The sequence below is a fragment of the Cornus florida genome, unplaced genomic scaffold (assembly GCF_030987335.1).
Source record: "Cornus florida cultivar Cherokee Brave unplaced genomic scaffold, ASM3098733v1 CherokeeBrave_3.0.0_Hap2_Chr08, whole genome shotgun sequence".
NCBI lineage: Eukaryota > Viridiplantae > Streptophyta > Magnoliopsida > Cornales > Cornaceae > Cornus > Cornus florida.
The window spans coordinates 34,126,718-34,148,491 of record NW_026775578.1 but is presented as its reverse complement, the minus strand read 5'-3'; the positions used below and the strand labels follow the sequence as shown (position 1 = coordinate 34,148,491).

The 21,774-nt window shown below is 37.2% G+C and overlaps 2 protein-coding genes, 1 long non-coding RNA gene and 1 other non-coding gene across 5 annotated transcripts; 2 read left to right on the top strand and 2 right to left on the bottom strand.

Annotated features, from left to right (window-relative positions):
- Positions 1–3,461: 3,461 nt before the first annotated feature.
- On the bottom strand, positions 3,462–13,897 carry LOC132271244 (uncharacterized). Of its 2 annotated transcripts, XR_009469684.1 has the most exons (3): positions 13,650–13,891; positions 5,484–5,631; positions 5,267–5,357 (listed from the first exon to the last, which is right to left on the bottom strand). It is a non-coding gene; the product is annotated as an uncharacterized LOC132271244 (long non-coding RNA). The 2 variants fall into 2 exon arrangements; XR_009469683.1 differs by lacking the exons at positions 5,267–5,357; positions 5,484–5,631 and adding an exon at positions 3,462–5,029 and having other exon boundaries at positions 13,650–13,897.
- On the top strand, positions 4,368–6,576 carry LOC132271243 (11S globulin seed storage protein 1-like). The gene is made up of 4 exons (XM_059772569.1): positions 4,368–4,677; positions 4,758–5,011; positions 5,211–5,654; positions 5,959–6,576. Exons 1-4 carry the CDS (start codon positions 4,368–4,370, stop codon positions 6,364–6,366), a joined length of 1,416 nt encoding a protein of 471 aa, XP_059628552.1. The 3' UTR covers positions 6,367–6,576.
- A 2,608-nt stretch (positions 13,898–16,505) lies between the features above and the next one.
- On the top strand, positions 16,506–18,267 carry LOC132270029 (11S globulin seed storage protein 1-like). Its single transcript, XM_059771248.1, has 4 exons — positions 16,506–16,821; positions 16,914–17,167; positions 17,279–17,731; positions 17,866–18,267. The coding sequence occupies exons 1-4, from the start codon at positions 16,506–16,508 to the stop codon at positions 18,265–18,267; spliced, it is 1,425 nt and encodes a 474-aa protein (XP_059627231.1).
- A 1,356-nt stretch (positions 18,268–19,623) lies between these two features.
- Positions 19,624–19,696, bottom strand: TRNAR-CCG (transfer RNA arginine (anticodon CCG)). Its single transcript has one exon. It is a non-coding gene; the product is annotated as a tRNA-Arg (tRNA).
- Positions 19,697–21,774: the final 2,078 nt, after the last annotated feature.

The following is a 21,774-nucleotide window of genomic DNA, read 5'->3' as shown; positions in this document are numbered from 1 at the left end:
ATGTGGCTACTAAGCTATTTCTTTGGAAAACTCCTACTAAGATGGGAAATTCCCCGAGAAAGCTGCTAGTACCAGGTGAACTCATATTGGCCAAAGTGGAAAAGAAGGAAATGGAATCAAATAAAGCGAGAATGGAATGCTTTTGTTTCCATTATTTAGTTTGGTAACTAATTTTAAAGTTGGAATGATGATTCTTGCCTATTCTCCGAGAATGGTGATTCTCACTAATTCATTCCACTTTCTAACTAAAGGAATGACCATTACATTCCCACTTCAAAATAAAAAACAAAAAAAAACATTTGATGAAATGTCGGCTACATTTATATATATATATATATATATATATATATATATATATATATAGGTTTTACAAAAATAGGATGTTTTTCTGTGCAACCAAACAGGATGGTCATTCTCATTCCATTCCCACTTTATTTCATTCAACGATACCAAACTAGCCCTAGAAGAATAAAACAAAGAAAAGAAAAGGGATTACCCAGACAACTTTTTAGTATGTCTTGATTTGCTTTGTTCTCATTTGCTCCGGAGTGCTGCCAACTGCATTTTCATGTCATTTTACTGTTGGGGGCCTTAATGGCATGACTTTAAAATTTCCCTTTTTTTTTTTTTTTTTTTTTTTTTTTTAATGCAATTTGCTAAGTTATGCTGAATGTTGTTTGTTAGAAATTGCTAGATTATTTGAAATGTTGAATGCATCTTCCTGCATGCTGTTTGCTGATTTTTTTAGGTTTGTTAGGATTGTTTGGTTTTATGACTCAAAACTGAAACTAAATATCTTCCATTTGCTGTTTTTCTTAATGGAGCTTTATTATTTTAATTGTGTTATTTTGTTGGTTGCTTTATTGGTTTAATTGTGATATATTTAGTATTTTTATTACTGGATGTTTATTGTTTAATTGTGTTCTTTTTGTTGAGAATAATTATTTTAAATTTTTACTTGTGCGCCTCACATCACTTAGGCGTGCATCTCGTGCCTAGGCTCCAAGGGAACTCTAGCTACATCCAAATGCATCAACTATAATCAAGAAATATATTGACTTTTAAATATTTTTTTGTAAGTTAACTATGACTAACATGGCATGTAGGTCATATCACGACAGGCAAAGGATACGTCAAATTTGTAATTCTTTATTTAACCCATTCATAATACTAAAAATTTTTGGTAAATTTGAAACTTTATATATATATATAATATCAAAAACTAAATCTTCATTTAAAACTCAAGAGTCCTAAATCCCAAGCACTACCGACCGGAAAGCCATTGAGAAGAAAGAGGAGGCAAAGGAGGAAAAAATAAAATGGGAAAAAAAATACTCCCTCCGTCTCAAAATAGTTGTCCATTCTTTCTATTTTGGGATGTCCCAAAAAACACGTCCTATTCCAAAATTGAATGTACTATTTTTTATAACATTCCCAAACTATCATTTTAACTAAACAACTGCATTAATTACGGAGCACTATTTTGTCTTTTAGTGAGGGCATATTTGAAATTTCACTCTTATCAATACAATAAAAAATTATTAAAACTCCACTACCATAAAAAGTTAAATTTCACATGCAGAACATGTATTGTGGGACGGAGGGAGTAAGATAGACCATCCAATCAGTTGTTATACATTTCTAGGTATGTAAATTTTTAGGTTTAGAGTTTTTACTATTATCTCTTTTAGCCATTTTCACGTATTCTCTAATATGATAAAACCCAAATACCCACATGGGCACCCCTAACCTACACATATTATTCTAATTATTACCCAATGCACTTCAATTCAATATTTTTCCTTTTTCAAACTTCTTCTCTCTTGAAAAATCGTCTACTAGCTCGCTACACACACCACCAGTAGTGTCTCTCCTAAGTCCTAGCTCTCACCATTCTAGACCATCGCTTATATTTTTTTTCCCATCTATTTTTATTTTCCAAATACTCATTTAAGCCCCAAATTTCATGTGCATCGCACGTGCGTTACGTACGCGTGCTTTTACTGGTTTAATAAATGTGTCATTTCAAGTTTTGAAATACATAAAATGTCACATCACAAAATAATGGAATCCATCTTTGCCTAAGAAAGTACAAGTGCTCATAGAAAGATTGTCGTGGTCATATCAAACACATCTTAGATGGGCACAACCAAGCACGCATCAAATACAATCAAGAAGTATCTTAACTTCTAAATTATTGTTCATTAACCAATCCAAATCTGAGTTATTTGATCTACCATACATGCGAATGACATTTTTTATTCATTTAATTACCAAAATTAGACAAAATAAAAATAAACCATACATAATAACTCAAGGGGGTTCCTATATATAATGCTTAGAGGTTGACTGCATTTAATTTTTTCATTTATTTACTTGATTTATTGTTGGTTATGATTGAACACGCGTCAGGAGGGATATGTCAAATTTGTAATTTTTTCTTTGAGAGGAGTCCCATATATATATATATATATATTCATTCAAAACTCAAAAGTCAAAATCTTAAGCACTACGGATTGAGATCAGAAAGCCATAGAGAAGTCAAAATCTTAAGCACTACTGATTGAGATCAGAAAGCCATAGAGAAGAGGAGGAGGAGGATGAGGAGAAAATGGGAGGAAAATGAAGAGGGGCCATCCGATTTGCCGTTCTACACTTTTTAGGTATGTAAATTTTCAGGTTTATGGTTTTTACTACTCTGTCTTCCAATCACTACACAATGCACATAAATTCAATTTTTTTCCTTCTTCAAACTTTCTATCTAGAAAAAATATGATTATTATTATTATTATTATTATTATTATTAATTTTTTTTTTTTTTTTTCTTCTCAGATGACTTCATGCGCTCTGATTCACTATTTTGATTTTGATCCAGGAGCACTACCAAAGTGTTTCAAAAAAAGATTATCTTGACGTAAGTCTGCTTTGCCCTTATCAATCTAAGTTAAATGAAGCACCTATTTTCTAGCAACACACCACCACCTATTTACTAGCAATGCACCACCAGGGGTGGAGCCATGATTTTAGTTTAGGAGGGGCACAATGTTAAATAATAATAATTATTATTATTATTTAAAGGAGTTGCAGGGAAAAAAAATAAGAAAAAAGAAAAAATAATAATAATACGAAAAATGACAACTTAAAAAGGAAACAATTAAAATTAATTTAACAAACAAAATTTAACTTTTTTTTAAGGAATTTGAAGAGTAAATTAGGAAAAAATTAGAAAAATAAGAAATGATTTTAAAAATTAATAATTTCAGAGGAGCATTATATAAAAAAATTCTATATATACATATATAGAATTAAAAAAAATTTCTCTATATATAATGGGCGGGCCAAGCCAGGTCAGAGGGGGCAACTGCCCCCTGAGTAAACACTGGCTCCCCCCTGCACACCACCACCTATTTACGAGCAACGCACCAATCTAGATCACTTCTTTTCTTTCATCTCTTTTTATATATATATATATATATATATAATATCCCACACACGCAGATCACCTCTTTTCTTTCTTTTTTTCTTTTATAAATATTTCATTTACTACAATTGTTAAGCTTGTTTTTTTATTTATTATTATTTTTTTCCTGATTGTGAAGCTTGTTGGTAGACATGCATGTCAACAAATCGGACATTGGTCGGGATTTTGCAGAATTTGTTCCAATTCCGGTAAGCTGCAATTATTCATTAACCAATCCAAATCCAAGTTACTTGATCTACATTTATCACATGCATGACATTTTTAGATTCATTTATTTATCAACATTACAAAAATTAAAAATACATAATAAGATATTATGTACTATATCTGGTCAGATCTGATTTATCATAATGCAAATCCAATCTATTAATCTAATAGATTATCAGATTCGAATACTTCTAAGTTAGTAGACACAAATATATTACATTCAAGCAAAGTATATTGGTAAAATGCAGCCGAAGCCACCAAAAGGCACCCCATTAAGCAAATGCAAAAACCCATGGGCTGATATGGGTACATTACTTATCTTGTCGTCGTGTGGGTAAATGTGTTAGTCTTGTTGCATTCATGTGTAACTATCACTCTTATCAGACATTACCAACACCACCAGGTCTTCCTTGTATTCTTCTTCTGCTACGCGGCAACACCACTTCTCATGCAATATTAACAAAGACGAAAGCTCCTGCAGAAATTGCCACCTGATTAACCAAATTGCCGCGTATCACATTCAGTTCAAAAACCATGCAGAGATGACATTGTGACAGACAACCCCTCACACCTGTTATAACCTAACCCTCATTTTCTTTCCCTATAAATTCCCTCCACAGACAACAGTCTCGCCATCATCAAACCACAAATTAAGACACGCTTCTTAATTTGTACATACATGTCCATGGCCAACTCTTCTTTGCTCTCCATCATTCTCTGCCTTCTCCTTCTAGGCCACGACAGCCTAGCCCAACGCCAATCTTCTCGATCACAGCAACAACAACAGAACGAATGCCGTGTCCAAAACCTCAATCCGCTGGAACCAGCTCGCCGCATCCAGCACGAGGCAGGCGTTTCGGAAGAATGGGACCAGAACAATGACCAGTTGCAGTGTGCCGGCGTGGCAGCAACTCGTCATCTTATTGAGCCAAGAGGCTTACTCTTGCCGTCCTTCAACAATGCTCCCATGCTAGTCTATGTTCTTCAAGGCAAGCCCTTAATCACATATTCTTGACATTTAATATGAATTCTATATCCTTGACATTTATTGTTACCTATATATGAATAGGTCAAGGTTTACTCGGCACCATGATTCCTGGCTGCCCAGAAACCTACCAATCTTTCCAGCAATCTCAGGAAGGAAGAACATCTCAGAGGTCAAGGGACCAGCACCAAAAGGTCCGACGTATCCGCCAAGGAGATATCATTGCCTTGCCGGCTGGAATAGCCCATTGGTCCTACAATGACGGCAACAACCAACTTGTTCTCGTGGTAGTTCATGACACCAACAACAATGCCAACCAGCTTGATCAGAGACTCAGGGTAAGAAACCAACGCAACCTGCCAGAATAAGCCCATTTATCTTGTCAAAACTATGATCTAAGTATTAAAATTTTACAAACTTTGGTATATTTTTTTCCCAAAACTAAATCTTTTGAGTGCAATATTTGCCTCGAATTTAAGTAATGCACAAAATGGTAGTTTTCACAACAATTGATCTCTTGTTTGTTTAATTTGACAGAGGTTCTTCCTTGCCGGAAACCAACAAGAGCAACAATCAAGAAGCTTGTACGGCCAACAACAACACTTCGGCAATAATATTTTCCAAGCTTTTAATGCAGAGATTCTGGCCGAGGCTTTCAATGTAGACCCTGATACTGCAAGGAAGCTACAGAACCAGAACGATAGGAGAGGAAACATCGTGAGGGTCGAAAAAGGGCTTAAATTGATAAGGCCAAGGTTTGAAGAAGAACAAGAAGAAGAAAGAAGAGAAGAAAGGGAAAGAGGGAGATACAATGGCTTGGAGGAGACCATTTGCAGCATGAGGCTCCATGAGAACATTGCTAACCCAGAGCGCGCCGATGTGTACTCAGCTCGTGGTGGTCGCATAAGCACTGTCAACAGCCACAACCTTCCCATTTTGAGACATCTCCAACTTAGCGCTGAGAGAGGAAATCTATATAGGGTAAGAGATACATTCTTAGCAAGCATTTACAAACAACATGAGGTTTCCATTTATAAATAATAAGAAATTCTATTTGTGGTCATTAGTTCAAACTAACAAATATGGTATCACAAGTATGAAGTTTGAGAGTAATCACTTTATATAAAATAATATTTATTTCCCATCTGAGTCAATTCTTCCATGCATAAAATGGATTTAAATTGATGCACTAAGAATATCATACATTAATGGAATAAGACACTCATTAAAATCAATAATGCTTAGTCGTTAGCACTAATGTTTAACAATGTTAACTTTGATGCAGAATGCTTTGGTAGCACCTCATTGGAACATAAATGCGCACAGTGTGCTGTACGTGATAAGGGGAAATGCCCGGGTTCAGATTGTCGGGAACTCTCAGAGGCCCGCCTTTGACGGAGAAGTACGTGCTGGTCAGCTGCTGATTGTTCCACAGAACTTTGCTGTAGTGAAGAAAGCTGGGAACCAAGGCTTTGAATGGATTTCATTCAAGACCAATGATCTTGCAAAGACCAGTCCTCTAGCTGGAAGGACATCGGTTATCCGGGCATTGCCAGAGGATGTCCTAGTCCATGCCTATCAGGTTTCAAGAGATGAAGCAAGGAGGTTGAAGCATAACAGAGAGGAGGTGACTGTCTTTAGTCCGAGGTCTACCTCTCAAGAAAGGCATTCTGCTTGGGCCATTGTGGAATAAGCTGTTTGGTGTGAGAGTTTTTTTTATGTATGAGAGAAAAGCTACGTGTACTAATTAAGAAGTAGCTAGGTATGTATGTCTGAGAAATAAAACTGTACTAGGAGGCTTTTGTTGGGAGGGTTTTCCAATCTACATAAGAGTCATCCTTTAAAATGTTATGGATCTTTCATAGATTGTGTATCTAATATATATTAGATCTCTACGTGTGTATTATATATATGGGTGATTATATATATATTTGCGTGTATTTATATATAAATGAGCTTGAGTCGAGCCCATGATTGACCAAAAATTGCCAGCCCAAACTAACCGACTTAACCAAGTTTATCCCGAGTCAAGCTTGAACAAGCTTCTAAGCTAAGCAAGTCAGAACCTGAACAATCGAAAGCTTGATTCTATTTTATTTCTTTATTGGTTAAGGTAAGTTAGTATATTGCATGAAAGAATGTACAGCAAGGAAAAGCTGAAACAAACCCTATAGGTTGGAAAAGCTTAAACAAAACCTAGAGGCTGAAAAAAAAAAACTTGAAAAGGACTAGAGCCTAGCTGCTGGCAATTTCAGATGACGATTATATCAATGAATTTTTGTAGAGGATTCTAACAAAGCAAGTGTTGGGAGAATTTATTGCAGGAGATTAGTGGTGATAGTGATACCAAACCCCCAATTAAGCGAACCAATTTATCATCTTTTTTGTCATCAGAGGACATAACAAAAATTGGAAGTAGTGATTTTCAAATATCTCCTACGCCCCTAATGGTAAGCATAGTGGAGGTGAGATTTTATGTTTAAGACTCATTGCAGTCATGTCATTCTTAATTTGTACCACATTGAAATTGTGACGTTTAGCAATTTTGAAATTGAAAGAAGTGATCAAGCAATGCTAAAAATAAGGCAGCTAGTTTGTTTCCAAACAGAGCAAGGTATATGTACCTGAATCATTGGCTGAAGCCTCCAATCATTCTTGCTGGAAAGATGCTATACAGGAAGAAATCAATGCCCAGGAAAAAAACAATAACATGAAATGATTGTTGGAAATAAACTTGATTTTAGAATTTTAGTATTAAATAGTATTTTCAAGTATTTGGTATACATATGCATGTGTGCATTTCATGTTAGTGGGGTAGTAAATGGTCTTGATGGAGAAGGTTACTTAACCAAGAGGTATGAGAATTAAGCCTCCTAAATACTATGTTAGTGGGAGTTATGCTATAAATAGTCATGTTAGTGGGAGATGTGTCTTCTAAAGGTTATGTTAGTGGGAGTAATTGGAGTTATGAACATTCATATGTAATTGATAAATATTTATGTTCTTGGAGTCTATATAAACTCATGTACTCTAGTAATTTTATAATGAGAATAAGATGAAATAGTATGAGTAGAATATAAGATATTTCTAAGTGTTTCTTTCATCAACTCCTCTTCCATATTATTGTGTTGTGTGTGTGTCTCTAGTTCGGCCACTTATTTCCAACAAAGTGGTATCAAAGTAAAAGTCAACAAAGTGGTATCAGAGAAAAAGCCAACAATGATTGATTCAGTTAACATGAAATGATTGATTCAGTATGTCGTAAGGTAAGCGACTGATGGAAAGTCGTCAAGCAATGCTTTTGGCATTTTTGATCTTCTTTCGGGTATAGTACTAGTGAAAGTTTATGTGTTAAGACCATAGAAGTTAGGAGTAGCCTTTAAAGTGAAAAACTCTTTCTGTGTTGTTACGGTAGCGAGTTTCTATAAGTTCACAAATGCTGCGTTTGGTGTGCAGTAATAGAATGGAATGCAAGTGGGAATAGAATGAAAATGGGAATGGAATGGCAATTCTCATTCTATTGTTTGGTTGTAAATATGAAATGTGTAGGAATGGAATGATAATAACCATTCTAGTATTTGGTTAGACCAATTTAAAGTTTAGAATGGAATAAATTTCAAATTGAGTTCTCCAAAATAGCCCTCTTAGTAATAAATAAATTAAATTAACAAAATGATATTCTTCTATAATTTTTTTTTAAAATAAATAATGGCAGTGGCGGTGGTGGAGGTGGAAAACGGTAGTGGTGTAGGTGGTGGTGTTGAAGGCAACGATGGTGGCAATGGTAGAAGGCGGTGGCGACGGTGGTGGTGGAAGGCAGCAGTGGTGGTGGTGGTGGTGGAAAGCGGTGGCTGTAGTGTGGTGGTGGTGGTGGTGGAAAGCGGTGGCTGTAGTGTGGTGGTGGTGGTGGAAGGTGATAATGGTGTAGGTGACGGTGGTGGAAACCAATGGAGGTAATTGTGGTGGTGGTAGAAGGCAGTTAGGGCTGCAAATGAACTGAGCCGAGCCGAGCTTTAGGTTGCTCAGGCTCGGCTCGTCAATCCCAGAAAGGTGCTCAGGCTCAGCTTGCCACTCCCAGAAAGGTGCTCGGGCTCGGCTCGAGATCGAGCGAGCTTCGCTAAGCCAAGCTCGAGCTCAGCTCGGTAGATTTTCGAGAAGGTCGGACTCGGTTACATACACCCTCCAAATTTTGCTTCCCAACTCTACATAACAGGGATGTCATCAAAGGGCATATTTACGCAATTAGTCAATTTTCCATAGAAGAAGGCAAAGAATTGACAACAGCGCATATACCCAAAGTTGTAGAATTAATTCCCGATTCAAGAAAAGAACTAAACATGCTCTCTTTCATGAGATCAGATCTCAATCTCCAAGAAGAAGAAAAAAGAAAAAATACAGAAGAAAAAAAACAAACAAAGAAGTTAAAATTCCAAAGTTGTAGAATTAGTTCCTGATTCACGAAAAGAACTAAACATGCTCTCTTTTACGAGATCAGATCTCAATCTCCAAGAAGAAGAAAAAAGAAAAAAAACAGAAGAAAAAAAAAAACAAATAAAGAAGTTAAAATTAGATCTTACAAGGTTTTTACTGTAAGCCTTCCTCTGATGACAGCGGTGAGTGGAGGAATAAGTGGCTTATGGAGGGATGCCAGCGGATTATACGTTGGAGTTTATCGAAGCTCTGTTGCTTGTGAGGGCTTCCGGCGCATGTATTTGGTGAAGCTATGAAGATGATACGTGGTGAAACTGTTTTCTTTAGGGTTTATTCTATCACTTAAGAGTACCAAAATCAACGGCTAAGATGCAACCTTATCTGATGATGGGCCAATAGTCCTTGGGCCTTACTAATGAAAGGATGTAAGTTGGGCTAAACTAATGTATTATATGGGCTAACACTTTAAATATAGAATACGGTTTGTTTGTTAACATAAATGGGTTGGGTTGGGTCTTTAAAATGAATATGGGCCATTTTTTTTGGGCTTTGTTATTTGATTATAGTAATAGTTTTCAAATGGGCTTATCATGTATAATTGTAATGGACTCACACATATGGGCTAGATCAAGAACTTATAAATGGCTAATAAACGAGCCTTATATGAGCCTTGTTCACGAGCCTAAACGAGCCTTATACGAGTCTTGTTCACGAGCCCATACGAGCCGAGCCTAATGTTGTTCGAGCTCGGCTCGTTTATTAAACGAGCCTAGAAATTGGGCTCGAGCTCGGCTCGTTTACTTAACGAACGAGCCCGAACTGTTCATGAACAGCTCGGTTCATTTGCAGCCCTAAAGGCAGTGGAGGTGGAGGTGGCAATAGTGGAAGGTGGTGGTGGTGGAAGGCAGTGACGGTGGTGGAAGTGGTGGCGGTGGTGGAAGGCAGTGGCGGCGGCGGTGGTGATAGTGATGGTAATGGTAGAAGGCGGTGACGGTGGTGGTGGTGGAAGGTAGTGACGGTGGAAGGTAGTGGCAGTGGAAGGCAATGGCGATGGTGAAAGGTAGTGGTGGTGATGAAAAGTGGTAGCGGTGGAATGCGGTGACGGTGGAAGGTAGTGGCAGTGGAAGGCAATGGCGGTGGTGAAAGGTGGTAGTGGTGATGGAAGGTGGTAGCGGTGGAATGCGGTAGCGGTGGTGAAAGGGGGTGGTGGTGGTGGTGGTGGTGGAAGGTGGTGGCGGTAGTGGTGGTGGTGGTTGTTGTGGTGAAAAGGGGTGGTGGAAGGTGGTGGCGGTGGTGGTGGAAAGAGGTAGGCGGTGGTGAAAGTCGATGACGGCAGTGGTGGTAGTGGTGGAAGTCGGTGGTGGTGGTCGTGGTGGTGGTGAAAGGCGAAGGTGGTTGTGGTGGAAGGTAGTGGTAGTTTTTGGACTTGGAACACGGGGGTTTTTTGGGAAGTTGAATTTTTTTTAAAAAAAAAAAAAATTACTTGGGAATGGAATGGCCATTCTATAAGTTTAGTTGTAGAATGGATTTTCATTATCCGGAATAGATTTTCATTCCAATGGAATGACCATTCTTAGTTTAAATTGCATACCAAACAAAGGAATGGTTGGAATGGGCATTCCATTCCTGCATACCAAACGTAGCATTATAAGTGAAGTGACGACGAATGTGGATAAGATAGACCTCTTTTGCTTAGTCGGATTACGGGAGTTTGTGAAGGTGACCTTCGTTTGGGCGAGAGGCTCACTGCAGGTGCTGTAGTAGAGAGAGAATCTTTTCCGTTCAGTTATCGGTCTAATGTGCTAGTTCCCACCTATGTTGCTGGACAAGGAAGCAAGCCTTTTTTTTTTCAAGCAAGCTTTGAACTTCCGTTGTTCCTGCACTTTCTCTTGTAGCGTTTTGTCCTTTGGTTCACTGTGTCTTTTCAGTTAAGTGACTCTTTTTGGTCAAAGGCAGGAATTTTCCAGATACTCTAGAGTGATAAACAAAGAAGGGGGATCCATTTCTAAAGGAAGAAGGGAATCAATCCTTATAATGCCAGCCATTAACTCCTGAATTCACTCTTTAAACAGAGGAAGTGCCTAAAGCCTTTTTTTAATAAAAAAAACTTATTACAGGGCGTAGTACCTACCTATATAGATAGCTTTGCAGGCCTTTTGACAAAAGAGAAATTGCCATAGAGATTCACTCATAACAGATATCCATCCTAACACTACTATTATCCATCCTTCACCCCTGAACTAAAAGTTTTTACCGATGTTACCTGGACTCTTCAAAGGTAGTGAAGTACCCGTATCAGACACATATTGCTCGAATATAGTATGAAATGTATGTCCAACACTTTTGGTTAGACATATGTTTAAAAAGCATATCCAATCATTCAATTTTCTTATATTATTACTTTAAAATGAATTAAATGCTTATATTGAACACTATGTTACATAAAACATTACATTACTCTAAAAAATAAAATAGAATAATTTAATAAAATGAATATTTGGCAGTGTCCTTCTGTTTGAAAATTTGACACATCTGACACATAGATACATACTGGTACCCACACACGAACCCGAGCCCGTGATACATAAGTTTTTATTCCTTGACCTTCCTGGCGCCATAAGGACTAGACACAAGGAATGCTGCTTACCAAAGCCCCTATCCGCCATCATATCCCCTCTTCTCTAATGTGCACTGCTTGCTCGAAATCACCTTCCTGCTAACCTCTTGGCTAGCTCTAATAGAATATATTCGACCGAGCCACTGTCAGAAGAACTACTAGCTATTACAGGAGCGCTATTGCTACTATCAAAGGAGCTACTATAGCGGAAGAGCTACAATTCCATGAGCTAAGACAAATGAAGGGAGATCTATTTCAGAAAGGGATTAATTGATTGCCTTAGCCGCCTTATAATGGTCAGCCTTGCTCCCATCGTATTAGGAGTTTAAGGTTCTTTACTTGTATACACAATTATCACTCCAGTCACCAACGGGCCAGTGATCTAGCGGTATCAGCCTCTTACTTCTCAAAGGGAGGTCAGAGGTTCAAGTCTCAGAAGAGACAAGTGTGTGTGAGTTCCAACTAGGAAAAAAAAAAAAAAAAAAAAAAAAAAAAAAAAAAAAAATTATCACTCCAGTCCTTTTTACCATAATAGAGTGGCAAGGAGGAGATACTAAGCTATCAAAGGGATGCAAGCAAGGAATCCTAGACTTCCTAGACGATAGGAGCGAGGCTAAGAGCCTTCCCTTACTCTAGAAGCCTTCAACGAAAGCCACTTTTTGAAGTATAGCCCAAAGCGGTATTTGGTTGATCATCTCCACATAATGGATTTTAAGAGATATAGAAACTAGTAATGCACTTCTATATCCTTTAGCCTTTATAGTGAAGTTCACTCCTTCAATACTGAAAATCTTTTTTGTGGGTTTTATATTTCCACTGTATAAGATATCAAATTTTCATCACCTAAACAACCAAACACTCCCTCACCTCTGAATATACATTACCTGATGAAATTTCAGGTATCAATGCTCATGGAGCAGGTTAAGATTCACGCCTCACAAATTTCCATCACCTAATTGACCAAACACTCCCTTAACATAAAATTTCAGGTATCAACAGGTTAAGATTCATGCATCAAACTCTAACCGCAAAGTACTCTTTCATAATCTTTGGAAAAAAGAAAAAAAAAAAAAAATTCTAGAAACCCAAATAGGAGGTATAGGTATAGACTATAGACTTGGATCAAATGGACCCCTTAACAACTAAACAAATTTTACTGGATAAATTCAAGTATTAAGCTTTTAAACTCTATCTAGGTAAAGCATCATACAGGGATACAGAATTGAAATATATATATATAAAATTTCAGGTATCAACAGGTTAAGATTCATGCATCAAACTCTAACCGCAAAGTACTCTTTCATAATCTTTGGAAAAAAGAAAAAAAAAAAAAAATTCTAGAAACCCAAATAGGAGGTATAGGTATAGACTATAGACTTGGATCAAATGGACCCCTTAACAACTAAACAAATTTTACTGGATAAATTCAAGTATTAAGCTTTTAAACTCTATCTAGGTAAAGCATCATACAGGGATACAGAATTGAAATATATATATATATATATATAGCTGGATTTAGCATAGAAGAGAGAGGTGAGTGATTAGTGCTCAGAATGAGGTCATTGTTTGTGAAACCATTCTTGTTATTGAATATTTTACAATACACCAAGCTGGGAAATATATATATATATACATATATATATGAAGAAATACTAAATTTAACGTGCAGAACAAGGTAATTGTTTGTGAAACCATTCTTGATATTGAATAATTTACAATTTATGCACCAACAGACACTCAATACAGAGATAGCAGAAAGATAATGCCCAAAACCTCAAAATGCAACAAGTTGTGAAATGATATTTCAAAAGCAAATCAATACCCTAAGCCGCAAAATGAAATCTTATTTACGAAGTATCAGAATTGAGAAGAAAAAATAACATTTTGTGAAGCGATTGAGAGATATGAGTTCCAGATTTAAAACTTACGGAGATTTGAGGGACAGTAGCTTGTTGATGCAGATAACAGTAAACAAAGAGAAAGCTAGGGTTTGAGAAAACCGAGACGCATTGCAATTTGGGTGGAGTTTGATCGATACTGTGAGAGAATCGCGCGCGAGTGAAAAAACGCGAGGGCAGATCAGGAAAAAAAAAAAGGTGAACGACATCGTTTGGATGTTATTAGAACTTAGAGGTAAGCTCAGCAGCCCTTTTCATGGGGGACAAGGATCCTCCAAGTTCACTGCTCTGTAGTCTGTACTTATTATTGTAGGTTAAACTGTGAAAGTTTGACGTATGGCAATTTATGCGTGTAGGATTGAACCAATTCAGCTAATAAATTTTTTTTAATATAAAAAAGTAATTATTTCAGTCTTGTAGCAGCTAACCAGAGGACCCTAATACTTTCATGGGTTAGGGAATATCAGAATAATCTATGTTGTTCCCTCCTAGAATGTTCCAGCCTCTATTCTTAGATAAATTTACTTGGTTATGTTGAATTTTAAGTCTCTTCTTTCATTTAAGCTGGTGGTTGTGTGTCTCTTTTATTTGTTTTTTCTCCATGTCCTTGGATTGTTATGCTCCTAGTGTTTTTTCTCTCTATTTTCTGTTTATTTATTTATTTATTTACTAACCAAGAAAAAAAAAATTATTTAAAATGTCTAAATCTGCAATTTCTCCATGGAATATTAGATGGTGACAAAATTATGTCATTGTACAACATTAAAATACAAGCCAATTTTTTCAATTGCAATTTATAATTATTATTATTATTAGTAGTAGTAGTAGTAGTATTTTTATTATTTTGTCATTAGCAAAAAAACACACACCTCATTCGTACATGATACACTCATTTTGCCCATTTGAGGACCGGAACCCTCGCAATCTATTTTGGAAGGCAGAGAAGATGCAACGATGCCCTTGGTTATTAAATTGTAATTACATTGTATTAATTTCTAAGTTAAACCATTTACAGTCTCGAATAAAGTTGCAAAAAACAATTGAAAGTAGTTCGATAATATTTCATGAGTTCCTTTTTTTTTTTTTTTTTTTTCCTTAACTTGTCAAGGAGGGAAGGATGAGGCGAGTCAAACTTGCAATCCCACACGATTTAGGGGATTGCTGCCTTTACCAACTGAACTACTATTACAAGGGGACTTGTTTCACATTGGATCCGGACAGATGAAGCGAATGGGTATATATGGGTTGGGGGTTAGCCTCAACGTTATAGCTTAAACTTTTGGGCTAGATCACGAAACATCCACTTTGTTACAATTGGTGTTGGGGCAGTGGAAACGTACAAACACAAATATCTAAAGAAAACTAACAAATTGGTATCAGAGCCAAAGGTAAAGGAAATCCAAAAAATACAAGAAGTATCAACATGTGTTGCAACGGGCTTCAGTTGTAGGTGGAGTCAATCGGCTTAGTTACATGGGTATGGAGCTTGCGTAGTCAAGGTGAAGCCTTAGAGGTTTGACTTATTAAGCAATGTATAATTTGGACAATCGGAGTTTTGCAGGAGTATCATCAAGATTGAAACTGTAAAAAAATTGTCCTTCATCAATGTCGCGGAAATGATGATTGGCCGAATGGAATTTGAGCTAAGTAGAGATTGTGGGAAATTGTGTCTCAAATTTTTATTCAAATTAGGATTCTATTTTAGATAATTGTATTACGTTAGGTAATTTTTTGCTTGGCAAGTCTTAGCCTCTAAGGAATAGGAATTGTGTTTCTAACTTTATAAATAGGTACATATGTTGTGAGTTAAGACTTATGAGATTGAGAGAGACGTAGTCTCTCTTGAGGGAGTTGATGGGTAGAGGTAGTATACTAGTTGATAGAGTAGAAAAAATACTGCTGACACTGGTAGCGAGGAGATAGGCTTGTGTAGTTGTACATGGTGAAAAAGCATGTGCGTGATGTTGGTACTCTATTTTTGTAATATCTTTACGAAAGTGAAATCTCTTCTCATGGACCAGCTTTGGCTGAACTATATATATTTTGTGTTTGTGTGATTGTTTTGTTGGCTTTCTTTCGATCTTTGTGTTTGTACATTTTCGCTGTCCCAACAGTTAGTATTAGAGCCAAACTCATTTTTTGACCCGATGTGACCTCAAACAACCGCACAAAGAAGTGGAACTCGTCTCACATCAAAATTAATTTTCAAGTATGGTCAAGATTTTTTATTTTGAAAGGTAAATAGTAATTGTATAAATAAGAAACGGTACATAGACCCAAGTTGTAGGACCATAAAGAATGTGAAAGGCAAGAAGCCCTTACAAGCAAAATATAGCCCAATGCTTCAATAAAAAGTCTCAAATCTTCAACCATTGACTCATTGAGCAATGGTAATCATTTACAAGGCAATACATCAAAACCATACATCCAAACAAAACGCATGGGCTGATAATGGGCCATGGGCTGATAATGGGTACTTGTGTTGTCTTATCATTTTGTGGTGGGTAGGTAAATAAGTCGTTCTGTTGCATTCATGCGTTACTGTCACTCTTCAGGATCCTCATCATTTATCACCACCAGAATAACTTAGCTCTTCCAAGTCTATATACCAAATGTTTCTTGAATGCTTCTTTGATACGCGGCAACACGACTTGTCATGCAAAATTAACAAAGACAAAAGCTCATGCAGAAATTGCCACCTGATTAACCAAATTGCAACGTATCCACATTTCAGTTCAAAAACCATGCAGAAGATGACAATGTGGCAAACAACCCTCACACCTGTTATAACCCAACCCTCCTTTTCCTTCCCTATAAATTCCCTCCACACACACCACAGTCTCACCATCCTCAAATTAAGACACTCCTCTTACTTTGCTTGCATCCATGACTACCTCTTCATCTTTGCTCACCGTCACTCTCTGCATTCTCCTTATATGCCATGGCAGTCAAGCTCAAATAGCTCAACGCCAATCTTCCCGATCACAGCAGCAACAACAGGGCGAATGCCGCGTCCAGAACCTCAATCCCCTTGACCCTGTTCGCCGCTATCAGCATGAGGCCGGTGTTACCGAAGAATGGGACCAGAACACTGACCAGTTGCAGTGTGCCGGCGTGGCAGCCACTCGTCATGTTATTGATCCAAGAGGCCTCCTCTTGCCCTCCTTCAACAATGCTCCCATGCTAGCTTATGTTCTTCAAGGCTAGACCTTAATCACATTTTATCTGAATTTCAATACTCTCATTTCCATATATATATTTACCATTTATATATAACTTGCTACTTATGAACAGGTCAAGGCCTACTAGGGATGACATGTCCTGGCTGCCCAGAAACCTACCAATCTTTCCAGCAAACTCAGGAAGGAAGATCATCTCAGAGGTCAATGGACCAGCACCAAAAGGTCCGACGTATCCGCCAAGGAGATATCGTTGCATTGCCGGCCGGAATTGCCCATTGGTGCTACAATGACGGCAACAACCATCTTGTTCTCGTTGTGGTTCATGACACCAACAACGATGCCAACCAGCTTGATCAGAGACTCAGGGTAAGAAACCAACACAAATTTGAATGTTTTGTGTAGTTAGTGCTTTGCAATAATGCACAATTAAAATGGTGGTTTTCACAATAATTGATCACTTGTTATTGAATGTAACAGAGATTCTTCATTGCCGGAAACCAACAAGAGCAGCAACCAAGAAGCTTGTATGGACAACAACAACGCCCCTTCGGCCACAATATTTTCCAAGCTTTTAATGTTGAGATTCTGGCGGAAGCTTTCAATGTAGACCCTGAGACCGCAAGGAAGCTACAGAACGAGAACGATAGGAGAGGAAACATTGTGAGGGTCGAAAAAGGGCTTCAATTGGTAAGGCCAAGGTTCGAGGAGGAAGAAGAAGAAGAAAGAAGAGAAGAAAGAGAAAGAGGGAGATACAATGTTAATGGCTTGGAGGAGACCATTTGCAGCATGAGAATCCGAGAGAACATTGCTAACCCAGAGCGCGCCGACGTGTACTCAGCTCGTGGTGGCCGTATAAGCACTGTCAATAGCCACAACCTTCCCATTTTGAGATATCTTCAACTCAGCGCTGAGAGAGGAAATCTCTACAGGGTAAGACACAAATTCCTAGTGAGCAACAATAGAAAATGAAGAACAATCACTTTGTATAAAATAATGTTTATGTCTGTCTCAGATAATGGAATAGAGACATCGTTTATTTAACAATGTGATCAACTTTGTTGCAGAATGCCATGGTAGCACCTCTTTGGAACATAAACGCGCACAGCGTGCTGTACGTGATAAGGGGAAATGCTCACATTCAGATCTCCGGGAACTCTCAGAGGCCCGCCTTTGATGGAGAAGTACGCGAAGGGCAGCTGCTGATTGTTCCGCAGAACTTTGCCGTTGTGAAGAGAGCTCGGGACCAAGGTTTTGAATGGATTTCATTCAAAACAAATGACTTGGCAAAGACCAGTCCTCTCGCCGGAAGGACATCGGTGGTTCGGGCTATGCCGGAGGAGGTCCTAATGAATGCCTATCAGGTTTCCAGAGACGAAGCAAGGAGGTTGAAGTATAACAGACAGGAGGTGACCATCCTTAGTCCAAGGTCTACTTCCTCTCGAGGACAAGGGCCTTATACGGAGTAATAAGCTACCTCTTTGTTTGTTTTGCTAGGTGTTTTATGTATGAGAAAATAAGTACTCCGTAACCAAGTGAACTAATCAAGAGGCTTGCCAAGGCTTGTAATGAGGTACTACTTATTATGATGAAATAAATAATATGTCTAGTTTGACATTAATTGTGAATGTGTCAAATTGGTGTAATGCTAGCTGGTCCATGTTCATGCTCATGCGCCAATATCACTAAAAAAAAAAAATCATTATTCTGATAAAAATTATAAAGATCACTAAAAGTACGTAATGCTGCACATTCCAACAAAATAGATATTTGGGGTGTGTTCGGTTTCATAGAATTTGAGCCTTGAAATTAAAATTGGTAGAATTCGAAAAAATTTTGGTTCAATTTTCTTAGTTATTTTTTTAAATTCTACCAATTTCAATTTAAAAAATTTAATCCCGCCAAACACATCCTCAGCATATTTGTGTTAGTAACTAAGTCAAATTATTAAATAAACTGTGAAAACCTCATTCATCCCACAAGCAAAAAAATGTTGCTATTTCACTATTTTTTACTCATTTAATTCGACTTGGTTAGTCACAAAAGAGTTTTGAATTTTCATAACTATTCCAACTGGGTTGTTCAATTGAGTTTAGCGTTTTATGTTTAGAAACAATTTTGCATTTATAATTTCAATTCCGCTTAATTAATCCTATTTTACTTATTAAGTAATTTGGATAAAATTTTCTAATTGAATATATATATATATATTTTTTCTAGGTATGCTTTCATTAAACATTAACAACAAAAGTACAAACACAATAAATGCAGGCAAGCCCTCCTATTATAACTGAAAAAGACCATTTTCAATGGTTAGTCTTGGGATATTTGGCCTAGTTGGCTCCTCTCACAATGACCTTCATCCTCTTCCTGGGTGAAGTTGTTTCTTTTTTGGGTTGCTCTGTTTTGGGCTTCTCTGTTTTCCTTGTATCCTTGTTCCGGGAAAAAATAAAAATAAAAAATGGTTAGTGTAAATTTGCCCAAAATTTCTTTTTCCAAGGTACAAAGCTTTATCATATGCCTTGTTTCACTCACTCACTCTTAAATTCCCAACATACAAAACTTCATTTGTCTAGTTTCCCTTCGCTCACCTTTAAAAACTTCTCACCAAATTTGTAGTTTTTTAGAGTATAAATGGTTTGGATTGTCATTAACATCAATGGTTAAGATTTATTTTTCAGAGGTAGGAGGATTGTTACTTTCCAGAACTATAGCCTTACCTAAATATATACAAATTTACAGACATTCAGCTCAAAAATTATTTATCTATATATACATATAAGCCAGCCATACAAGGGAAAGGGACAGTAAAAAAAAGGAAGATTCGTTCACGATGGGACTCGAACCCATAATCTCCCGCTCCGGAGGCGAGCGCCTTATCCATTAGGCCACGCGAACACCTGCGGTGAATGGTAGATTTATTTCAATATAAATAAAATTCGAGCACTGACCTTTTTGTTTTTTTGGGGGGGGGGAAAATAAACATTGAAATTGACAGAAAAAGGAAGGAAAGTTTTTTAATATTCATCGAAGGGTGTTTTTGGTGCTAAAATGATCCTTCAGAGCGACTTGAACCACGAGGTAATTCAGCTAATATATTGTTTATGCCCTAGAAATTGAAGTTAATACAACTCACTCGCGAATTATTTATTCGGTATTTAATTTCTCTCCTTGATTAATTATTTTGTGCTTTGTCCCTTTCCCATTTTCCAGATCCTTATTTCTGAACCCCATTGAGGGATTACTTGTAGTTTTTTCATATAAAATGATTATTTTGGATGAATAAGCATTGGAATATAGATACTGAGTTGTTCACTGAAAGACCTGCCATTTTTTATTTATTTTTTTATTCTTTTTTCTTTTTTTTCTGTGGAACAAAGCAAATCAACAAAATTAGTCAAGAAAAACTGATGAACAAGGAGCTAAAACCCATTGTTTATACATTATGAGGTTGTAGAATTGTTCATTTGATTCAACTATTTATGTGATATGCTTTTAATTACTGACATTGATATGTTTATGTTTAATCATATGACATGCTGATTGCTACCCATACTCAACAAAAGTTGAAATTTGTTAATTAAAGCTCCTTTCTCTAATCTATTTTTCATTTCATTGCTAAGGAATGGTAGAATTAATGCAAGCCTTCTTTTTTTGTTCATTTTTCCTTTCAGAGCTAGCTAGAGTGTATATTCGGAAACAAATTAAAAGTATTAATCTCAACTTTTTGTGAAAGAATGTAGTGTTACCTATCAACCTCTTAACTAGTCCACTTAGTTTTTTTCCTCGTACATAAGAAGCTATCAAACCAGACAGCATATTAGGTAGACCTTGGACTAAGGACAGTCACCTCCTCTATGTTATACTTTTACCTCCTTGCTTCATCTCTAGAAACCAGATAGGAATGGACTAGGACATCCTCTGGCATTCCCTGGATAACCGATGTCCTTCCAGCGATAGGATTGGTCTTTGCAAAGTCATTAGTCTCGAAAGCCTTGGTTCCCAGCTTTTGTCACCACAGCAAAGTTCTGTGGAACAATAAGCAACTGTCCAGCATGTACTTCTCCATCAAAGGCGGGCCTCTGAGAATTCCCGACGATCTGAATGCCAGCATATCCCCTTACCACGTACACCATGCTGTTTGCGTTTATGTTTCAATGAGGAGCTACCAAGGCATTCTGCACCAAAGATAGCATTGTTAATCATAGGAAAGCATTTTTGATAATGAATGTCTTGGACCATTAATTTATGATATTCTTTTAGTTCATCAATGTATATTCCTGTTTTTGCAGAGTGCTGGGAGGGAAGAATTGAGCCTGATGTAAATAATATTATTTAATATGAAGTGACAGGCTCTCAGAATTCAAACTTGTAATTCCATATTTGTCAGTCTGAACTAATGACCCCTTTTAGAATTTTCTATTATTCATAAAATGGAAACCCCATACTGTATTTAAATGCTCGCAGAGAATGTATCTTTTACCCTGTAGAGTACTCCTCTCTCAGCGTTCAATTGGAGATGTCTCAAAATGGGAAGGTTCTGGCTGTTAAGTTTGCTTATATGTCCACCGCGAGCAGAGTATACGTCAGCGCACTCTGAGTCATCAATATACTCTTGGATCCTCATGTTGCAAATGGTCTCCTCCAAGCCATTTCCAACCCCCGCGATGTTTCCTCTCCTATCGTTCTTGTTCAGTGGCTTCATTGTAGTCTCAGTGTCTACATTGAAAGCCTCAGCCAGAATCTTGACATTAAAAAAGCTTGGAAAATATTGTTGCCAAAGCATCGTTGCCCGTATAAGTTTCCCGGTTGCTGCTTCAGTTGGTTTCCAGCAAGGAAGAACCTCTGTTACATTAAAAACCATGGGATCAATTTTTGTGAAAACTACCATTTTGTGCATTATTTAATCTTTTGGGAAAATATTGCAAAACTAGTATGTTTTAAACACTAAAACTACATAAAACATTCAACATATG